At 42.0% G+C, this 22,264-nt stretch overlaps 1 protein-coding gene across 2 annotated transcripts in view; it reads right to left on the bottom strand.

Annotated features, from left to right (window-relative positions):
- The window catches only part of NELL2 (neural EGFL like 2), a 244,713-nt gene that overhangs the window by 5,694 nt on the left and 216,755 nt on the right, over positions 1–22,264 (bottom strand). For both annotated transcript variants that reach the window (XM_048835991.2, XM_048835992.1), the window contains exons 16-18: positions 15,337–15,477; positions 7,099–7,292; positions 5,930–6,106 (exon numbers count right to left, since the gene is read on the bottom strand). In XM_048835991.2, the coding sequence (XP_048691948.1) occupies positions 5,930–6,106; positions 7,099–7,292; positions 15,337–15,477 (512 nt within the window). The remainder of the gene's footprint in view (positions 1–5,929; positions 6,107–7,098; positions 7,293–15,336; positions 15,478–22,264) is intronic.

Below are 22,264 nucleotides of genomic sequence, written 5' to 3'. Positions count from 1 at the left end.
TAGAGTTACCCCCTTCTTTTCTTTTGAGGGACCTCACTGGGTAGTGCCAGGTGATCGCTCATTTGCCTTCAGGGTTTTCTCATGCAAGGCTCTACAGGGTTCTGTTCTAACATTCAATGTGACTGAACAAGAAAATGGCAGATGAAATTCAGTGCTGGTAAGTGCAAAAGAATGCACATGGGAAAACAATCCCAGCTGTATGTATAAAATGATGGTGTCTACATTAGCTGTTACAACTCAAGAACGAGATCTTGGTATCGTCATAGATAGTTCTCTGAAAACATGCACTCAATGGGCAGCAGCTGTCAAAAAAAACTAACAGAATGTCAGGAACCATTAGGAAAGGGATATACAATAAGACAGAAAATATCATAATGCCACCATATAAATTCATAGTACACCCATCCCTTTAACAAAAGTACAGAAGAGGGCAACAAAAATGATTAGGGGTATGGAACAGGTTCCATTTGAGGAGAGAATAAAAAGACTGGGAATGTTCATCTTGGAAAAAGAGATGGGGGATATGATAGAGGTCTATAAAATCATGGATGGTGTGGAGAAAGTGATTGGGGAAGTGTTATTTCCCCTTCACAGAACACAGGAACCAGGGGTCACCCAATGAAATTAATAGTCAGCAAGTTTAAAACAAACATAAGGAAGTACTTCTTCACACAACACACAGTCAACCTGTGGAACTTATTGCCAGAGGATGTTATGAAGGCCAAAAGCATAACTGAATTAAAAAAAAAAGAATTAGATAAGTTCATGGAGGATAGGTCCACAAATGGCTATTAGCCAAGATGCTCAGGGACAGAACCCCATGCTTGAGGAGTCTCTAAACCTCTGACTGCTAGAAACTGGGACTGGATGACAGGGGATGAATCACTCGATAAGTTGTCCTGTTCTGTTCACTCCCTCTGAAGCATCTGTCACCAGCCACTGTCGGAAGAGAAGATACTGTGTTATCTGGACCTTTAGCATAACCCAGTATGGCCATTCTTATGTTCTTACATGTTAGGGAAGTGCCCATTAGGGGAGTTAGCAAAGTACTACAGGCTTTGATGCCTCCACTGTGTAGATGACAGCCTATATATCAATTTTGCTGGACCACAGTACAGTTGAGCTTCTTGTCCAATGTCTATCCAACAATGGGGCTTGGATGAGCATTAGCTGGATGAGGCATGGCTAAAACCAAGACGATGCTGCAGGTTTGGGGAAAGAACTGAAGCTATGGCGGAGATTTTATCATTTCTATCAATTAAGTGTGCTAGCCTTGTTAATTATATTTGATACTCATTATATATTATACTTATATATTTACAGCGGGTGTTATCTTCAGCTATTTATGATCCTTTTTCATCTGTGCTTGGATGTGGACCTCATCACAATGAGCTGGCCCTTGCCATCTCAAGACTAGATTACTCCAAAGCACTCTACATTGAGTTTCAACCAATGACCACTTGGAAACTTCATCTGGTGTAGAATGTGGCTACTTGCTTAGTAAATCACACTTTTGACAGTGACATAAGCCACAACAGACTACATTATACAAGTACTTGGTAGTCTACTGGTGTTTCAATTTGTTTCTGATTACAAAAAGAAAAGGAGTACTTGTGGCACCTTAGAGACTAACCAATTTATTTGAGCATAAGCTTTTGTGAGCTACAGCTCACTTCATCGGATGCATACTGTGGAAAGTGTAGAAGATCTTTTTATATACACACAAAGCATGAAAAAATACCTCCTCCCACCCCACTCTCCTGCTGGTAATAGCTTATCTAAAGTGATCACTCTCCTTACAATGTGTATGATAATCAAGTTGGGCCATTTCCAACACAAATCCAGGTTTTCTCACTCCCCCCCCCCACCACACACACAAACCCATTCTCCTGCTCTTTTGTGTGTGTGGTGGGGGGGGGGGGTGAGAAAACCTGGATTTGTGCTGGAAATGGCCCAACTTGATTATCATATACATTGTAAGGAGAGTGATCACTTTAGATAAGCTATTACCAACAGGAGAGTGGGGTGGGGGAGGTATTTTTTCATGCTTTGTGTGTATATAAAAAGATCTTCTACACTTTCCACGGTATGCATCCGATGAAGTGAGCTGTAGCTCACGAAAGCTTATGCTCAAATAAATTGGTTACTCTCTTAGGTGCCACAAGTACTCCTTTTCTTTTTGCGAATACAGACTAACACGGCTGTTACTCTGAAACCTTTCTGATTACAGTGCAAACTGATGATTTTGCCCTATAAAGCCCTAAACTGCTTAGCATCTGGCTACACTAGAAATCTGCTTTTGGTATGATATTGAGCAGATACAATCAACACAGGCAGTAAAGCTAACTCTCCCAAGTATAAAATGGAAGAGGCTGACGTCACAGAATTTTCAGTGAAGGGTCCTCAACTCTGGAGCTTACTGCCCTTTTGGTCTGACCCAAGGACCAGATTAGTTGATTTCCCAAGCCTGTTTTCCTAAGCTTCCCCAGAGGGGTTGTGTTGAAACAGGGCAGGAGTAACCGAAAGCAGGGAATTTTATTTGTTTGGCGTCTGAAGATTCTTCTGGGTATATTTTTCTATTTATAATTTTGCATAAAAGTCATAAGATGCCTAGAATATCAGCGTTCAATTGCATGCTGTTCACTGGGGCCATGGGTGTTTGAGGCTGGAGTGTGGCCAAGGGATCAGTATACTATCCAACACTGCCAGTCAAAGTATGGACTTCACAGAGGCCAGAGCTGCTTGGTTGTCCTACCTGTATCACTAGGTTTGGGTTTTGGAGCAGGATTCTATCCCTGATCCAATACGTGTTTAGGTCCCTTGTGCCAGGCTGATCTATTCAGGATTTATATGGAGAAACCAGCATTGGGCCCTAAGAAAGTATTTTGTTTACAAAAATCACATATAATGCATTAAACAGTGGTGGTTTAAGTGGCCCCCAGAGCATGGAGTTGAGAAAGATCATCTAGGAATTTGCTATAGCTTTTGCTTTACTTTTTCCCCTGGAAAAAATATTAGAAAGTTACTGTTTTTATACAATTCCCATCTGGTTCAAATTTCCCATGTTCTTCAGAATCACATGATGCTGGGAATAAAAGTAATCTTAAGAAACAGTGACTGACCTTGCCATTTCAATTGATTTTCTTGGATTGAATGAAAGTACAAAGAGTAAATAAAAGAGATGTCACCTAAAACATCCATCTGGTAATTGTATGAAAGTTACAAACTATAGGGTTTTATTTTTAAGGCATTTAACGAATCACATGGGGACCTATTTTATTGCATTGTAGCAAGAGTGAACTTGAAACCTACAAAAGTTTGTCCATATGGAATTTGTTCCTTCCTATTCTTATTCATGACTGTCAGACCAGAGAAAGCCACTGGATGGACCAGGATTTACTTCCGTAGATGAAACCAAGGTAAAACACCATTCATTTTCATCTGGGGATTGTTTGTGACAGGGAAGTTATCTCTATACTGAACCCAATGACTTCAGTTAGACTAAATTTATGTCAGTCATAAGGAGACTAAACTACTGTGTGCCACAGATAGAGAACAGGAAAAACCAGGATGGCACAAATGCCTGAAAACCCTGCACCAGCAAGAAATTGATTAGCTACAATATGCTCAGATGATCCTTGCAGATATGCCATCTTCCATGCCGCAGAAAAAGGAAAACAATCCCCCAAATCCTTGCCAATCTGACCTGAGGAAAAAACCCTTCCTGACCCCAAAAATGGCACTCAGTTTCACCCTAAGCATGTGAGGAAGACACACCAGCCAGGCACCTCTGTACTACCTCAAAGCACAGGTCCACCCTATTAGATGACCCATCTTCAGCTGTGGACAACCCCTGGTGTTTCAGAACTAGCCAAAAAGAAATCCAGAATACATCTGGTCAATAGTTTATTGGGGGAAAACATTCCTTCCTGACCCATAAAGGTGACTGGTTGAAGCCCTGAAGGATGAGATTTAATTACAATCATTGTCTTAATGCAGAGCTGAAAGTGTTTTATTGTGAAGTTGAGGGCAATGCAGAGCTTCTTGCTCTCTCTGTGCCCTATGAAGGAAGGGAATAAACAACGGGATTCATAGATTCACAGACTCTAAGACAAGAAGAGAGCACTGTAACCATTCAGCCTTATCCTCTGCACACACAAGCTGTAGGATTTCTCCAAGAAGCTGGATTAAAGCTTCTTTAGAAAGACATTGAATCTCGTTTAAAGACTCCAAGTGATGATGAGTCCTCCACCTCCCCTGGTGAGATGTTCCAGTGTTTAATTACCCTCACTGGTAGGAAATTGAGTATTATTTTAAGATTGAATTTGTCTAGCTTCAACTTCCAGCAACTGGATTTTGTTATGCTTTGTCAACAAAATTGAAAAGCTCTCTGATATCTTTTTCCTATATAATTATTATACAGAGTGATCAATTCATCTCTCAACGCTCTCCTTGATAAGTTAAGTTGAGCTCCTTTAGCCTCCTTTAGCCTCACATTGTAAGGCTGGCTTTCCAGTCTCTGGATCATTTTTGTGGGCTTCCTTTGAACTCTCTCCAGTATTTCTACATCCTTCTTGAAGCCTGGACATCAGAACTGGAACAGTATTCTAGCAGCTGTCTTAAAAATGCTGTGTAGAAAGGCAAGATCACTTTCCTGCTTCTATTTAATATTTCCCCTTTTATTTATCCAAAGATCAAATTAGCCCTTTTTGCCACATCACTGCACTGAGGCCTCATGTTGGGGTGGTTACCTTTGATGATCCCTAAGTTCTTTTCTGAGTCGCTGCTTTCTGAGACAGAATCTCCCATCCTGTAGCTATAGCCTGCAGTCGTTGTGACCAGATGTACTACCGTGTATTAAAACACATTTTGTTGAATTGTGTCCATCTAACCCAGGGATTCAGACTTCTCCATAACAGATATCTATCCTCCTCATTATTTACTACCCAATCAATCTTTGTGTCATCTGATAAAAATACTGAATAGCATTGGACCAAGAACATACCCCTGGACTACGCCACTAGAAACGGCCTCGCCAATTGATGTCTCCCCATTAACAACTACATTTTGAGATCTAATCGCACTGCACTATGTCTAAAAGACTTAAGAACTGTTGCCTCTTAAAACTTGCAAGGGACATTATTTCAAACCAATGCAGTAAAGTGCAGCTTGGTGAACAATTCTCAAGAAATAATGTATTCAAGAAATTTAATCTTTTTTCACGTTTGTGAATTGGTCGTGAACAGACTGAGTTTTTACCAGCTTGTCTTCTATTTGAAATTGTTCCACAAATAGTTTAACAAATAAATTTCAGGCTATGCACTGATCAGAAATTGCTGATACTCATTTAAAAATTCAATATTCAGAATTCGCTTTTCAGGATGTGATTGGCCACTTAAGCCATTATTTAGGTTCTTTAACTAGATGACCGCCACTCTCCACTCAAAACAGTTTTATTTCACAATTAAACAAATTTCATTTTGCGATTAAATGAATCTTGGCCATAGGCCTGAAATTTGCTGTTTGAAAACATTTGTGCAAACCAAACTTTGATTACACAAAAGGGAAACAGAAAAGGATTCATTCAAAAATACATTCAAAGTGAAATCCCATTTAGATGTTGCCAAAATGCTTGGAGTTCATTTTTCTTTGTGCTATTCTACACTATAAGTGCTACAAGTGTTGTAGCGCATCTGGTGAAGACACTTTCCCGTTGGCATAATAAATCCACCTCCGTGAGAGGCGGTAGTTAGAGAGGTGGGAGAAGCTCACCGACATAGTGTTGTCCACACTTAGGCTTAGGTTGGTGTAACTTACGTCACTCAGGTGAGAGATTTATTCACACCCCATAGTGATGTAAGTTATGCTGAAGTAAGTGGTAATGTAGACCTGGCCTTACTATAGACTCTGCTGTTGTAGGAAGACTTACCAAGCATCGACACTGCTGACAGTTCTGCACCCAGGTATCTCCACTGTTGTATGAGAGCTCCCCACTTTGATGTAGACATTGACTGCTGAGCCTTGAGTCACATTCAGGGCAACAAAACAGGTCAACAGTAGGGTTCTCACAGTCACAGACCATCCGCCGACACATCACATAGCCACTCTGTTGTTCCAAGACCAAACAGCACATAGTGATAATAGAAATTTGCATAACTCTGTTCACTATACAAAATTGGGCATGTTGGCTTAATTCTAAATCACATGTTAATTGGCATGTCCTTAATTTCTTGTGTATATCCTTCATAACAGCAATTCTTCAAGCAGCCCTCTCCTGAGGTGATGAAAGACATTGGTTTTCCTGAGACAGTCAGATTAACAGATTTTACTAAGATTATACTAACTTTTGTATGCCTGTTAGTAAGTGCTGATAGAAACTTCAAGACCAATCCATCTCTCCTACACCTATTGTAAAGGGTTCATATTAGAAAGACTAAACATAGCCAGGGTTCAACTTAAATGGTGGTGAAACCTTAGCTTTTAGGGAGTTGTCCCTGTTTTTGCCAGCAGCGAATTTGGCCCAGGTTCTGCTTCAACATTTTCAGCACTAAGCATGAGTTTAGGGGAAAGAACACCTTCACATTAATATCTGAGGAGGATGGACAATATTACTTTGGGGTATATGAGAGGCCGGGAGGGTGGGGGAAGACAGCTTTTTTCCTTCACATTTCATCAGTTCTAGCCAATCTAATTCTGGGTCCAACTACATCTCAAAGATCTATGCACAGGGGAAATCTTCTGTGCACTAATTTCACCGCTCCCACATGGCTAAGGGAGATGGGTGTCTCTGATGGCTCTGTCTTCCTTTTTTCAGGGTTGCACAGCAAAGCCTCCAAGGAACTATTATTCATCCAATGGGAAATGGCCGGGATTGAGTAGGACTGGGATAGGGTGCTCGGTGTTGGGTACAGGGAAGCACACTGATCCCAAATGGTCCTGTGGAAATCACCTTTCCTGTGACATCACGTCCATGGTGGAGGGGGCCCAAGAAAAGCAGTAACAGAGTAATTTCACTGGAATCATAGCCTTTTCTTCCACCCTAGCAATTTCTCCCTTTTCCCCATCAGTAATTAAAAAAACAGTGAACTTTATACTAACCTGGCATGAGCAGACGGAGCACCGGTCGTTCTCCAGAACCCAAATCTGCCCATTGTGTTTGATTTTGTCATCATGGATACAGTCTCCTGTGCAGTTTTTCCCATGAGGACATCGACAGTCATACCCACCATCCAAGTTAAAGCAAACAGTGTCATTGGCACAGCTGTGCCTTCCAGTCCCACATTCATCAATGTCTGTGAAAACATGCCGCGTAAGGCTTTTAGACCACATTCAATTAACAAAAATGGCCTTGCTACAGCCAGTATAAATGATTCTCAGCCATTAAAGCCTTCAGCTGAAAATTAATTTGCACTCCACCAGAATAGGGAGAAATAACTCACAAGTTCACACAATGTATTTGAAAAACCGCTTCTCTGTTTTAAAAGAAAAAAACCTTTATCATTTGAATTTTTCTAAGTGAAAGTTGTTGAGCAAGAACAAGGCAACCACAACTTCTAGACAAGAGGCACAAGAGCAGAGATAATACTAAGCCCCAGAAAGACCATTAGTCTATGGAAGCCTGCATCCATGAGAACTAAAAGGATACTTAACAAGCAAAAAGAAAAGGAGTACTTGTGGCATCTTAGAGACTAACAAATTTATTTGAGCATAAGCTTTCGTGAGCTACAGCTCACTTCATCGGATGCATCCGATGCATCGGATGCATCCGATGAAGTGAGCTGTAGCTCACGAAAGCTTATGCTCAAATAAATTTGTTAGTCTCTAAGGTGCCACAAGTACTCCTTTTCTTTTTGCGAATACAGACTAACACGGCTGCTACTCTGAAACTTAACAAGCAAAGCAACCGACAACTGAATTTGCTTCCAAACTCTTTTGCTTTCCCTAGTGCTTTTGAGTCACCTACACATCTACTGAAAAGTTAACATGAAAGGTGAAGTCTGACCTGTAGTTTCATTCAGTAATAAGGGATCACATGGTTTATCTAAGGTACCAACAGAGCAAATTAGTTATTCGAGTTACAGAGGCATCCATGATCTTTGTGTCTAATATAAGAACAAAATAAATCTCAACGGGGATTAAGCTGAACAACTTTGACACAATATTACATTTCAAAGATTTCAGAGTACTTTAGAGACACATTTCATTAATGCATACACACACATCTTTCGCAAAGATAAACTAACGGCATACACTGCCTTGCATTTCAATGATTTTATTTAGCTTTTCGAGCTGTCTCCTCCTAGAGGGAAAATCCCACCCATTTCTCTCATTTTAGGATTCTGAAAGAGCATATGATAAATAGCACTACTCAATATAAATACATTTTGGAATGTATCTGAAAAATCAAAGGCCACATTCTTGGCTATGCAAATCTGGGTAGCTCCATGGACTTTAATCATAAATCAAAACTTTATGACAATCTGGCCCCATGTTTTTAATTACAGATTGCACAAAAAAGTGATATTTGTGATACTTACTGGACAGCAGACCAATAAAAAAATCAACATAGACATGTGTATCTTTCACAATCAATCTCAAAGCCTCAGACAATACTCAACTACTTTTGGCTTCAAAGATGGAAAGGGAACCTTCTCCAGACCAGTCTTAAACCCAACACTTACAGCAAAACAGCTCAATTAAAACTTCGGCTCATTGTGCAGCTACAGTCAAAAAAGTAACAAGATGTTAGGATTCACGAGAAATAAGATGGAGAAAAACACTGAAAGTTATATAATACCATTATCTGAATCAATGGTGTGGCTTCACCTACTGTAGTAACCCCATCTCAAGAAGGGATACTGAAGAATTAAAGGGAGTTCAGACAAGGGTGACGAAAATGATTAGGGGTCTGGAAAAACTCTCATATGAAGAGAGATTGAAAAGACTAGAATTATTTATCTTACAAAGGAGACAAATAAGGGGAGAGGATAAAAGTATATCAAATAATGAATGAACCTAAAGAAGTTTGGGAGAACAGAACGTCCTGATCTATCTCATGACACAAGAATAAGGGGTGTCAAGTTTCCTTCCCCACTCTGAACTCTAGAGTACTGATGTGGGGACCCGCATGAAAGACCCCCTAAGCTTATTCTTACCAGTTTAGGTTAAAAACTTCCCCAAGGTACAAACTTTTCCTTGTCCTTGAACAGTATGCTGCCACCACCAAGTGTTTTAAACGAAGAACAGGGAAAGCGACCAGTTGGAGATGTCTTCCCCCAAAATATCCCCCCAAGCCCTAAACCCCCTTTCCTGGGGAAGGCTTGATAATAATATTCTCACCAATTGGTACAGGTAAACACAAACCCAAGCCCTTGGATCTTAAGGACAATGAAAAATCAATCAGGTTCTTAAAAGAATAATTTTATTTAAAGAAAAGGTAAAAATCACCTCTGTAAAATCAGGATGGTAAATACTTTACAGTGTAATCAGATTTAAAACATAGAGAATCCCTCTAGGCAAAACCTTAAGTTACAAAAAGAAGACACAAAAACAGGAATACACATTCCCTCCAGCACAGTTTATTTTACAAGCCATTAAACAAAAGAAAATCTAACGCATTTTCTAGCTAGATTACTTACTAACTTTACAGAAGCTGGAAGGCTTGCATCCCTGATCTGTTCCCGGCAAAGGTATCACACAGACAGACAAAACCCTTTGTCCCGCCCTCCAGATTTCCCCTCATTGGCCATTTTAGGTCAGATGCCAGTGGGGTTACCTTACCTTCTTAACCCTTTACAGGTGAAAGGATTTTGCCTCTGGTCAGGAGGGATTTTATAGCACTGTATACAGAAAGGTGGTTACCCTTCCCTTTATATTTATGACAGGGGGTGTGCAATGAAATTGAAAGGTGGCAAATTCAAATCTGATAAAAGGAAATACTTTTTCAGAGAACACATAAATAGTGGAATTTGTTGCCACAGGATGTTGTTGAAGCCAAAAATGTAGCAAGATCCAATATGCGATTGTACATTTATATGGATAACAAGAATATCCGGAGTTGCAATACTTAATGCTAACAGATTTTGGAAAAGATATTAAATGTCATGCTTCAGGGTGTATGTAGACTAGTGTCTAAGTATTAGGGATAGGAGGACACTTAATGTGATTATTCCACCCACTGCTTAAAGCAAGATTTCTTGTACCTCCCTCTGAAGCATTGTATGCTGATGCTGGTCACTGTCAGGAACAGGATACTGGATAAACTGGACCATGGATGTAATCTAGTGTGGCAATTCCTATGTTCCTAAGTGCGTAAATCACGACACATCCTGACCCTATTATAAAAAAGAAATTGCTGAACCCAATGTGAACCAAAACTGGCATTTTGGCATTGATTAACTACTCTGTAAACCAATTTCCAATCTCCTGCAACATTGGCTACCACCATAAGAAAAAAAAAGTAAATGTTTAATATTTTAAACAAAATGATTAATTTCTAACACTGGAATTCTCTTTATTATTGTTAAGCCATTTTTATGGAGGGACTTTTTCTTGTTTAAAATATTTTCACACACAGGGCTCCCACACTTCTCAAGCAAGTTGGTGACTACCTTCATTTGACTCAAAACTACCACATTTAATGAGAAATTTTGGGTGAAATTCATATCTGTGTAAATGAGAACATCTCCATTACAGCAAGTGGAGCTGTGCCCGTTTACACCAGGTCTGAATTTAGCCCTTCATATTCAGGCACATTTCACAACTTATTCATTGCGGTGGAATTTTCCAAAGGTTTCAATGACAGTTTAACTCTGCTTCCACAGAAGTCAATGGGAGCTTTACCACTGACATTCCAACTTCATTGGGAGCAGAGTCTGGACAACACTGAGAGCTTCTGACATTCCCACCCTTCTGCTTCTGAACTTTCAGCTTGCTGAACTCAGAAAAATGAATACCCTGCACAAGACAGGTTAAATATCCTCAGCCCAAATCAGTGGGCGTCCATATTGTGATTCTAATCTACTCTGAAACAGCAACATGCTCAAAATGCAGAGAGAGAAAAACAAACTTGCATACATGAAATTCATATCTGCATTATTCATCAGCATCAAACTTCATTCTTTATCTGCAAAGTGCTTAAGCACAAATCATCCTTCCCTGACAAAAGCTTACTTCAGCGTTTTGATTTTGGACTTGCAACAAACCACCATAAACCATGAATTACGTTGCTGACATTTTGTTTACGACCATAACCGGGGCACCAAACACCATAAACTACTGAGGCTGCTGGGGACTGAATTCGGTAGCTGTTACTGCTGAACACAATGAATGTGAGGAAAATAATCCAGGCTGCAAATTTCCAGCAATCTCAGACCTAGGTGTTATATCACTATTATCACTCCCATGTCATCTTCCAAAAACACATAAACACTGCAGCCAGCTTACAACAGTGCTTAGGAAGCTAGTAGTTTGAATGGTACAGATAGGGATGTGTGAGCCTCAAAAGATTTGGAGGAGTGTGTTGGATAAATCCTACAAAATGTGAAGAGCTACCCAGAGCTTAACTGAGGGCCAAATTTTGCTTACCTAACCCATGTTCGATAAGATGTACATCCTTCTCCCTTCCTTCTCCCTCCTCCTATCCCGCACCTCCCAACCCAATCACATCACATGACCATAACACTGCCCAATTTCCCCTCCCCCAACACCATTCTCCTGCTCCAGAGGCCTCCTGTCTTTCTATTTCATTGAGAAAGGAATCAAGGCTGGAACACCCTCTCTTTTGGACTTTGGCTGGTTCCTTTATACAAATTTTGTAAATTCCAGGCCTTGCCCAGGTCAGAGAAACCTCCAAACACACTGGTCCCTTGATACAGCAGAGAGCTCCTAAATTAGAAACCTGGAAGATGGGAGCCAGTCCAGCAGAAATTGCCAGATGTGCTGAAATCCAAAGATATTTCAGCAACAGGGGAAGTTCTTATTCAAATGTTTCTGGACAAAAATGGCCTTGAGCTTTGGGCCAATTCTCTTTATTTTGCAAATCCTTTCTTGTAAAGGCGCATCAGTCGACTTACACCAGAGATGAATTTGCCCCAAACTGCTCAGACATGGGCAAAACCTCAAAATGAATGGTTTTGCTTATGTTCAAATAAACGTGGATGCTTATCTAGACTTATAAAAACCCTTTGGGTCTAAGAGTTGGTCTAGAAATCTTGTACTTTTCTGACATTTCTCTTGCTTTCTTTTTCTGCACAGGACAGGCATAGTATTCTTTTGCTGCATTTGGGAGCTTCCACTCCTGGTCCTGACATAAACCCGCAAAGTGAAGAGGCATCAGAAGTGAGGAATTTTTTTTAAAAAAGTTTATAAATCTTTTTGAACTTCAGAAAAGCTTTGGTTCAGTTAGAGTTCTGGTTGGAGGTTTACCTTGGTTCTTAGTTTATCTGAGCAAGTCTGTCTAACTAATATTGGCCCCAAGATGTTCAGCTTTCTGAATTCAATAAATTAGGCTGTGTCATATCATAACACTTTGTTCTGACTTTATGTCCTATTTGAGACACAATGCCATAGCTTCAGTCCAACAAAAAATAATGCAGTGTGATAACAACAGAATATCTAACCTCCCTTGTGCTGTTACATGTTTTAAAGTTTAGAGTAGCAAACAGTCAATCTGAAAGTGTTCCATTGTTAGTGTCTGGGGTTATCAACAGCATGCAGGTATTTTCCTGAATTAAGTCTAATCACTTGTCCCTTTCTGTACATATTTACTAATGAGTTGTTGATGCCTTGTAGAAAATCCTAAAAAGCTTTCTATTTAGCAGCAATTCTGTATTTCTTTTTCCTTGGCTTCTCACTTTTATAGAAATGGGATCATTGTTGCTTAGAAGAAGTTTAAATGCTCATCTTTAGTGATGGACACACTGCAAAAAATTTAGTATATCTGAGTTTTAAGTTGGTTGAACAACCAAATGTCTAGTAGACAGCACCAAATCACAATGTTAAAGCTAGAAGGCAAATACAGTATGACAGTCACAGATAAAACCTTGCGTTTGGATGGTTACCAACTAAATATTTTCATGGACAATTAGTTAGTGCATCACTTGTGTACAGACAGATTTTTCCAAAACTATTTGGCATATTCTAAAATCTGTCTGACCAGCATTGAAATTTAGCCAGTTCTTGATGGAGAAGCTCAACTTTACAAAGTCAGTAGCCAGGTAGCTAATCCACCTGGGAATACAGGCTTTCAAATGTGGTAAAAATACTCTGAAGTAGTAGTGGTAGTGGTAGTGGTGAGAGGGATACTGAAAAGGTAACCCTTGCTCTTAGTGGAAAGCATTCTTTGAGTCTGCATCACTGAGATTAATTCCATTCCTTCCCTTTGGGATCGACACTGCCTACAGACCTGAGCTTAAACAAAGCTGAGCAACTCACGCTGTGGGAGCGTTCCAAGTTTATAATGACCAAATATGAAGGAATATGCACAATTTTGGTCTAAACAAACCAGAACAGAACACGCAGCCTTGTTTGTCTTAAAATAGCCTTTAGAGTAGAGGCTCATAAATGCTTCAAGACTAAGTGCTTCATACAAGGAGAGCTGCATCTTTAAATAACTGTATACCCACTAACTTGCTGTTCCCATTTGCGAGAGCCTCTGGAATGATTCTACACAGCAACAACCCCCCATCGCCACCTCCAGTGTTTCCAAGCTTCTAATGTTATTCTGCAAACTGCCACTTTCTAAAGGCAAAAAGAAAAGGAGTACTTGTGGCACCTTAGAGACTAACCAATTTATTTGAGCATGAGCTTTCGTGAGCTACAGCTCACTTCATCGGATGCATACTGTGGAAACTGCAGCAGACTTTATATACACACAGAGAATATGAAACAATACCTCCTCCCACCCCACTGTCCTGCTGGTAATAGCTTATCTAAAGTGATCATCAGGTTGGGCCATTTCCAGCACAAATCCAGGTTTTCTCACCCTCCACCCCCGCACACAAATTCACTCTCCTGCTGGCGATAGCCCATCCAAAGTGACAACTGTGTAAAGAGTTGTCCTCCACTCCCCCACACAAATTCACTCTCCTGCTGGTGATAGCCCATCCAAAGTGACAACTGTGTAAAGAGTTGTCACTTTGGATGGGCTATCACCAGCAGGAGAGTGAATTTGTGTGGGGGGGTGGAGGGTGAGAAAACCTGGATTTGTGCTGGAAATGGCCCAACCTGATGATCACTTTAGATAAGCTATTACCAGCAGGACAGTGGGGTGGGAGGAGGTATTGTTTCATATTCTCTGTGTGTATATAAAGTCTGCTGCAGTTTCCACGGTATGCATCCGATGAAGTGAGCTGTAGCTCACGAAAGCTCATGCTCAAATAAATTGGTTAGTCTCTAAGGTGCTACAAGTACTCCTTTTCTTTTTGCGAATACAGACTAACACGGCTGTTACTCTGAAACCTTTCTAAAGGCAGTAATTCTATGAGCAGTAAAAGCAACATCATAGTACCCTGGGAGTGAGCAGTGGCCTATTAGACCCCCTGAATCATTCTTTGCAATAGGACAAGTTTCTTAAAGAGGAATATTTTAGTGTACAAGGTAATTGGAGAGGAGGAACTGGCTGGATAAGCTTCATTTCTGCATGTAAAAAAATAGTTTCCTCAGTCTACTTCACCCCCTCTGTGATGTCACTGATGAGAGAATGTGGTGATCTTTACAGCCTGCTAGCACATACAGGGGTCACCTGTTTAGTAGCATTTCATTTTGGAAAATCTCTCCCTAACCACTGGACTATCTTTCTTCTCTGTTACTCCCCTTTACAGCCAGCTAGTGAAGAAAGCCAGTCCACAGAGAGGCTGGAACCATCTCTTTGCTCTCTTTGGGTTGGAGAGTAAGCAGAGATAAGATCCTGGCTTCCCAAGAGCAGGGACTGCAATTCTGCCTGGCTTATACTGGCTGGGCAAAGAGGATGGGAGAAGGGCTGCTCACAATCTGGTCCCAATTATTACTGCACACAAGCAGGTATGAGGCCAAAGAGATTCTGTTCCCGGCTCAGCCGCAGACTTCATATGTGACCTTGGACTAGTCGCTGCATCTCCCTGTGCTCTTCAGTTCCCCATCTGTGCAGTAGGGAAAATAATACCTCCTTTCTCCCGTTTTTGTTTTATCTATTTCCGCTCTAAGGTCTTTGGGGCAGGGACCGTCTCTCACTCTATGTCTAGACAGTGCCTAACACAATGGATCCCCAATATCAGCTGGAGACTCTGCACATTATCATTCATAATACAGTAATAATATGTGACCTATTAGACATTTGCCCCTTTATTGGGTACTGACCTTCACATGATTCTCCACTCGGTGAAAACATCCCATTGTCATGGTAGCCGTCCCTGCACTCACAGTGGTACCAGCCAGGCAGGTTAATGCAGTTAGCACGGCTGTCACATTGAACAAAGCCATCTGAGCATTCATCAATGTCTGTTCAGCAACCAAAAAAGAAAACAGGAAGTCACACAGCTGAATCCGTTACATTAGTCTGCTGACAATACAGTATCTGCTGCATTACTAAAATGGTTTTAATCAATATTATTGGACCCCCATAATGGTTAGCAGTAAATCAGAAAAGAGATTGAATTTTTGAACCTCTTCCAATAAAAGCTGTAGAATAATAGTAAGGCCATACTAATGAATGCAAAGGACTATCTAGAAGCCTTCTCTATTGTTAAACATTAATAATTAATTGAATCACAACAAACTGTAAGCAGTCTGTTATCTATGTAAACCTCCCAAAGCACTAAGAAAGAAAAGGGTCCCAATTCAAGGAATAAATACTATATTTCCAACTATTAACCCCTTGATCTATCCAGACTGTCTGACATAACTAACATTATGTATTTCACTAGCGTATCAAGACAACAAATCCCTACTCTCACTATAAGAGAAGTAATGCTCTTCTAAAATATTGGACAAAACTACTGGTGCAATCTGGCTGCATTAAAAAGAGTACCTGTAGCCAGGGGGGTGGGAAAGGGAAATTAGATATTTTACTCTTGGTTCTTGTTTTAAGTAGTATGTTTTCCAAACCAGACCAGATTTCCTTCCTTCCATTTTTTTCTTCCCCAAGAAGAAAAGGACATCTTCTGGACTTGATTATGTTTCCACTTATACCAGCTTTACACTGGTGAAATGCCATTATCCTCAATGGAGATACTCCTAATTGACAGCAGTTACTCCTGCTCTGAGTGTAAGTAAGAGCAGAATCAGCCTTCTATCACAAAACATGGTGAGTTCTTATTGACACAGTGCAACTTACTTTTCTCCCCCTGATGTGGATCTCTTAAAAGTTAGCCTTCCACTGACTAGACTTCTTCCAAAGACCCCACCCTTGAAGGATTTCTGGACACCTTAATTAGGTCCAGTGTACAGCAAGGCCTGCCCTACTGAATTCTAAAAGCTCAGTATGTGAGCTGATTTTATAAACTAGGTGCATCATGCTGTACCTTACATTACATCCGGGAGGCCAAATTCTACCCTTCCACACCTGTGCAACCCCATTCCCAATACAGACTATTACAAAGTAGCACCCATTCTCGGTGATGTGACTAAATGATCACCGTTAATGAGCGGCACGTAGTAGGGCAGTGGAAACAAACAGGGATATAAAATATGACCTTCATTATCAAATCCCAACATAAGTTTCTTGAAATCTGGAAGGAATTGTGTTTTACACCACATGCGGCACAAAGTTCTAGAAACCAGCAGAGTGAGTCCAAGTCTGCAATGACTGACCTCTTGGCCAATGCTAGTGATAGAACTGGGGACCTTCAGTGCTAGAAGTATAAGTTATAGTTTGAGCTACAGAGCAAGGATGTGAAGTGTGCAGCTGTAATGGACCTAGTATCGTCTGTCAATTGGTCACAAAGGGGGACATGTAACACACTGAGCAGTGGGTCACATACAGTGGGTCAAAATCCTGCCCTCAAACCCTGTTGGCTCACATTAATGTGATCTGTTATTTCCAGAGAGGACAGCCTACTCTTGTTTAAGGAGCTAACTACGAGATGTAATAAGTATCATCTCCCAGTAACATGAGTACATATCACCACTCTACCCTCTTATGGAAACTACCCTTCGAAAAGTAAAGTTACAAATCAAAGTTTCCTCATCCCTACACACCACCACCGTCAGTTTGGAGGAGCTGAAGTAGTACAATATTTCAGGGACACCTGAGAACTTCATTGCATAGTCCTAATTTAGCCAACCACATTCATCCTTCTTGTTGCATTTTTTCTATTCATGCTGTTGGGTGTTTTATTTACATATGAAATAGACGCAGATCTACCCTTTTGTATTAAACGGTTGACATAGTTACTTTTTACAGTTATATACATAGTCAAATTACCACCATATTGACTTTAAAATGGGTTATAATTAATCACAGCGCCTCTATTTCTTCTCATTAATATATCTCTCCCTGATTATAGCACACACTCTGTCAAAACTCTCTCTAGTTACTCTACTTTGGTGCTCACTAACAGCATCAAACTCTACTGTAATGAGTCTCATTCAAAAATGCTTTTGCCTTTGTCATAAATATATAGGGAAGGGTAAACCCCTTTGAAATCCTTCCTGGCCAGGGGAAAGCTCCTCTCACCTGTAAAGTGTTAAGAAGCTAAAGGTAACCTCGCTGGCACCTGACCAAAATGACCAATGAGGAGACAAGATACTTTCAAAAGCTGGGAGGAGGGAGAGAAACAAAGGGTCTGTGTGTCTGTCTATAGTCTGTCTTTGTTGGGGATAGACCAGGAATGGAGTCTTAGAACTTTTAGTAAGTAATCTAGCTAGGTATGTGTTAGATTATGATTTCTTTAAATGGCTGAGAAAAGAATTGTGCTGAATAGAATAACTATTTCTGTCTGTGTATCTTTTTTGTAACTTAAGGTTTTGCCTAGAGGGGTTCTCTATGTTTTTGAATCTAATTACCCTGTAAGATATCTACCATCCTGATTTTACAGGGGGGATTTCTTTATTTCTATTTACTTCTATTTTTATTAAAAGTCTTCTTGTAAGAAAACTGAATGCTTTTTCATTGTTCTCAGATCCAAGGGTTTGGGTCTGTGGTCACCTATGCAAATTGGTGAGGCTTTTTATCCAACATTTCCCAGGAAAGGGGGGGTGCAAGTGTTGGGAGGATTGTTCATTGTTCTTAAGATCCAAGGATCTGGGTCTGTAGTCACCTAGGCAAATTAGTGAGGCTTTTTACCAAACCTTGTCTAGGAAGTGGGGTGCAAGGTTTTGGGAAGTATTTTGGGGGGAAAGACGTGTCCAAACAGCTCTTCCCCAGTAACCAGTATTAGTTTGGTGGTGGTAGCGGCCAGTCCAAGGACAACGGGTGGAATATTTTGTACCTTGGGGAAGTTTTGACCTAAGCTGGTAAAGATAAGCTTAGGAGGGTTTTCATGCAGGTCCACACATCTGTACCCTAGAGTTCAGAGTGGGGGAGGAACCTTGACAGCCTTTGTCTTAAAAAGATGGTGGCCACCCTGTCTATTAGGGACTTAGGAGGAAATATCCTTGGGTTCAAAAACCAGAACATTCAACTCTGAAGCATATCCCAAGACAGGGATTCTCAACCTTTTTCTTTAAGGCCCCCCCCAACATATTATAAAAATTCCATGGCCCACCTGTGCCACAACAATGGTTTTTCCGTAAATTAAAAGCTGTGGCCAGCATTAGGGAGTAGCCAGCAGAGCAGTTGCCCAGGGGCCCATGCCACAGGGGCCCCCGCAACACTAAGTTGCTCAGGCTTCAGCTTCAGCCTCGGGCAGCAGGGATTGGGATTTGGCTTTCTGCCCTGGGCCCCAGTGAGTCTAATGCTGGCCCTGCTCTCTCTGAAACCTGCTTATGGCCCTCCGGAGGCCCTGGACTCCTGGTTGAGAACTGCTGTCCTAAGACACCAATACAATAAGCCCTGCCATAGTATTCAGAAACAACTTTCAGCTGTTCAGTTTGTCTAGCTCTCGACCACTACAAACCTTCTTTATAATGAGCAGACAGGAGACAGCAAAACTTCAGGAGAGTTCAAGAGATCAGAGAAAGATCAACAAGAATTCTGTTGCTTAAGTGAGAAAAAGCTGGTTTGTAGTCTGCGCCTTATGCGACCGGTGTTCACTCAGATACTGGCAGACCATAAAAAAAAAAAAAGGTCTGAAACTTTGGAACTTCCCACGTCACTGGGGAATGTGCAGTTTGAGAGCTAGCTTGCTTGCCAGTACATGACCTATGGCTTGTCTACACTTACTGGGGGATCAACGAACCGTGATCAATGCATCTCCCGTCGACTCCTGTACTCCACTGGATTGAGAAGAATAAGGGGAGTCGATGGAGAAACTCCCGTCGACATCTTGCAGTGTGGCCCCTGGAGTAAGCAGATCTAAGCCATGTCGACTTGAGTTGCGCTATTGATGTAACTCAAATTGTGTAGCTTAGATCGACTTTTCTCTGTAGTGCAGACAAGGTCTAAGTCATTGTGCTAAAGGCTGGAGATCATATGTCCAATACACGACAGCTTGTTGGGGTGGGCTGAAGGTGCAAACCCCACAGAATCAATGAAGCACGCAGTCTAAGGGTATGTTTACACTACGAAATTAGGTCAAATTTATAGAAGTCGATTTTTAGGAAGCAATTTTATACAGTCGATTGTGTGAGTCCCCATTAAGCACATTAAGTCAGCGGAGTGCGTCCACAGCACCGTGACTAGCGTAGACTTTTGGAGCATTGCACTGTTGGTAGCTATCCCACAGTTTCCACAGTCTCCACTGCCCATTGGAATTCTAGGTTGAGCTCCCAATGCCTGATGGGGCAAAAACATTGTTGTGGGTGGTTTTGGGTACATATCTTCAGTTGCCCCTCCCTCCATGAAAGCAACGGCAGACAATCATTTTGCACCTTTTTTCCTAGCAGATGCCATACTGCTGTCAGCAGACGGTGCAGTAGGATTGCTAACCATTGTCGTCATCCACCGCTTCCACTGCAATTCTGCTCTGCTGCTCTTGTCTCAATAGTGAATTTCTTCATGTTGTCTGTCATGTGCTCCCAGGTACTTGTGTTCTTCCTTGGGAAATGTGCGTGGTGCTAACTGTCGTCCTCCACCGCTTCCACTGCAACTCTGCTCTCCTGCTCTCATGAATCCACTTCGCAGGTCCTCTAGTCATTCTTTATAAATATCTATTCTTGTGGCATCCAACGTCAGCCACCGCTTCCACTGCAACTCTGCTCTCCTGCAGACGCCATACCATGGCAAGCATGGAGCCCGCTCAGCTCACCGCTGCTGTTGTGAGCATTGCAAACACCTCGCACATTATCCTGCAGTATGTGCAGAACCTGCAAAAGCAGGCGAGGAGGTGATGACAGCGCGATCAAAAGGTGTTTGCAATGATCACAACAGAAGTGCAAGAATACCAAGATGAGAGCAGCCCTCACAGTTGAGAAGTGAGTGGTGATAGCCCTCTGGAAGCCAGACAGCTACCGGAATCAATTTGGAGTGGGTAAATCTACTTTGGGGGCTGCTGTGATCCAAGTAGCCAACGCAATCACTGAGCTGCTGCTATCAAGGGTTGCTGCAATAGGGTTCCTTAACTGCGGTGGAGCAATAGACGGAACACATATCCCTATCTTGGGACCGGACCACCTTGGCAGCCAGTACGTAAAGCACAAGGGGTACTTTTCCATGGTGCTGCAAGCACTGGTGGATCACAAGGGACGTTTCACTGACATCAACGTGGGATGGCCGGGAAAGGTGCATGACGCTCGCATCTTCAGGTCTGTTTGAACAGCTGCAGGAAGGGACTTACTTCCCAGACCAGAAAATTACCATTGGGGATGTTGAAATGCCTATAGTTATCCTTGGGGCCCCAGCCTACTCCTTAATGCCATGGCTCATGAAGCCATACACAGGCACCCTGGACAGTAGTAAGGAGCAGTTCAACTATAGGCTGAGCAAGTGCAGAATGGTGGTAGAATGTGCATTTGGATGTTTAAAAGATGGCTGGCACAGTTTACTGACTAGGTTAGACCTCAGCAAAACCAATATTCCCATTGTTATTGCTGCTTGCTGTGTGCACCACAATATCTGTGAGAGTAAAGGGGAGACGTTTATGGTGGGGTGGGAGGTTGAGGCATGGCCGATTACGCGCAGCCAGATACCAGGGCAATTAGAAGAGCACAGCTGGGTGTCCTGCGCATCAGGGAAACTTTGAAAACCAGTTTCATGACTGGCCAGGCTATGCTGTGACAGTTCTGTTTGTTTCTCCTTGATGAAAACCCACTCTCTTGGTTGACTCTACTTCCCTGTAAGCCAATTGACCTCCCCGCTTCGATCACCACTTTCAGAGGCAATAAAGTCATTATTGTTTCAAAATCATGCATTCTTTATTAATTCATCACACAAATAGGGGGAAAACTTGCAAGGTAGCCCGGGAGGGGTGGGTGAGGAGGGAAGCACTGAGTGGGGTAGTGGATGAGGGGAGGAGGGAAGGACAAGGCCACACTACAGTTTAAAACTTATTGAATGCCAGCCTTCTGTTGCTTGGGCAATCCTCTGGGGTGGAGTGGCTGGGTGCCCGTAGCCTCTCCCCAACCACGTTCTTGGGCATCTGGGTGAGGAGGATATGGAACTTGGGGAGGAGGGCAGGCGGTTATACAGGGGCTGCAGCGGCGGTCTGTGCTCCTGCTGCCTTTCCTGCAGCTCCACCAGATGCCTCAGCATGTCAGTTTTGCTCCCCCATTAGGCTCAGCATTGCATCCTGCCTCCTCTCAGTGTGCTCCTCCCTCCTCTCATCGCATTCATTTAATGCTTTCCTGGACTCTGCCATTGTTTGCCTCCATGCATTCTGCTGAGCTCTTTCAGTGTGGGAGGACTACATGAGCTCTGAGAACATGTCACTGTGAGTGAGTTTTTTTCGTCTTCTAATCTGCCCTAACCTCTGGGACGGAGATGATAGGGTGAGCGTGGAAACATTTGCAGCTGCAGGAGGAAAAAAAGGGAGAGTAGTATTTAAAAAGATACATTTTAGAGAACAAAGGGAAGACTATTTCTTACTGAATCAAGTGATTCACATTACATAGCACATGTGCTTCACCCCCCGCCCCTCCACCGCGTGGCAAAGTATCAGGGAAGATCCCTAGCCAAACACGAACAACTCAGCATGAATGGGCCTCCCCCCTCCACATGGCAAAGGCTTTTAGAGTACCTCCACGAGAGCTT

This window comes from Caretta caretta, chromosome 1 (genome assembly GCF_965140235.1).
Source record: "Caretta caretta isolate rCarCar2 chromosome 1, rCarCar1.hap1, whole genome shotgun sequence".
NCBI lineage: Eukaryota > Metazoa > Chordata > Testudines > Cheloniidae > Caretta > Caretta caretta.
Note: the sequence above shows the minus strand (reverse complement) of the source record. Positions and strands in the feature narration are given on the sequence as shown.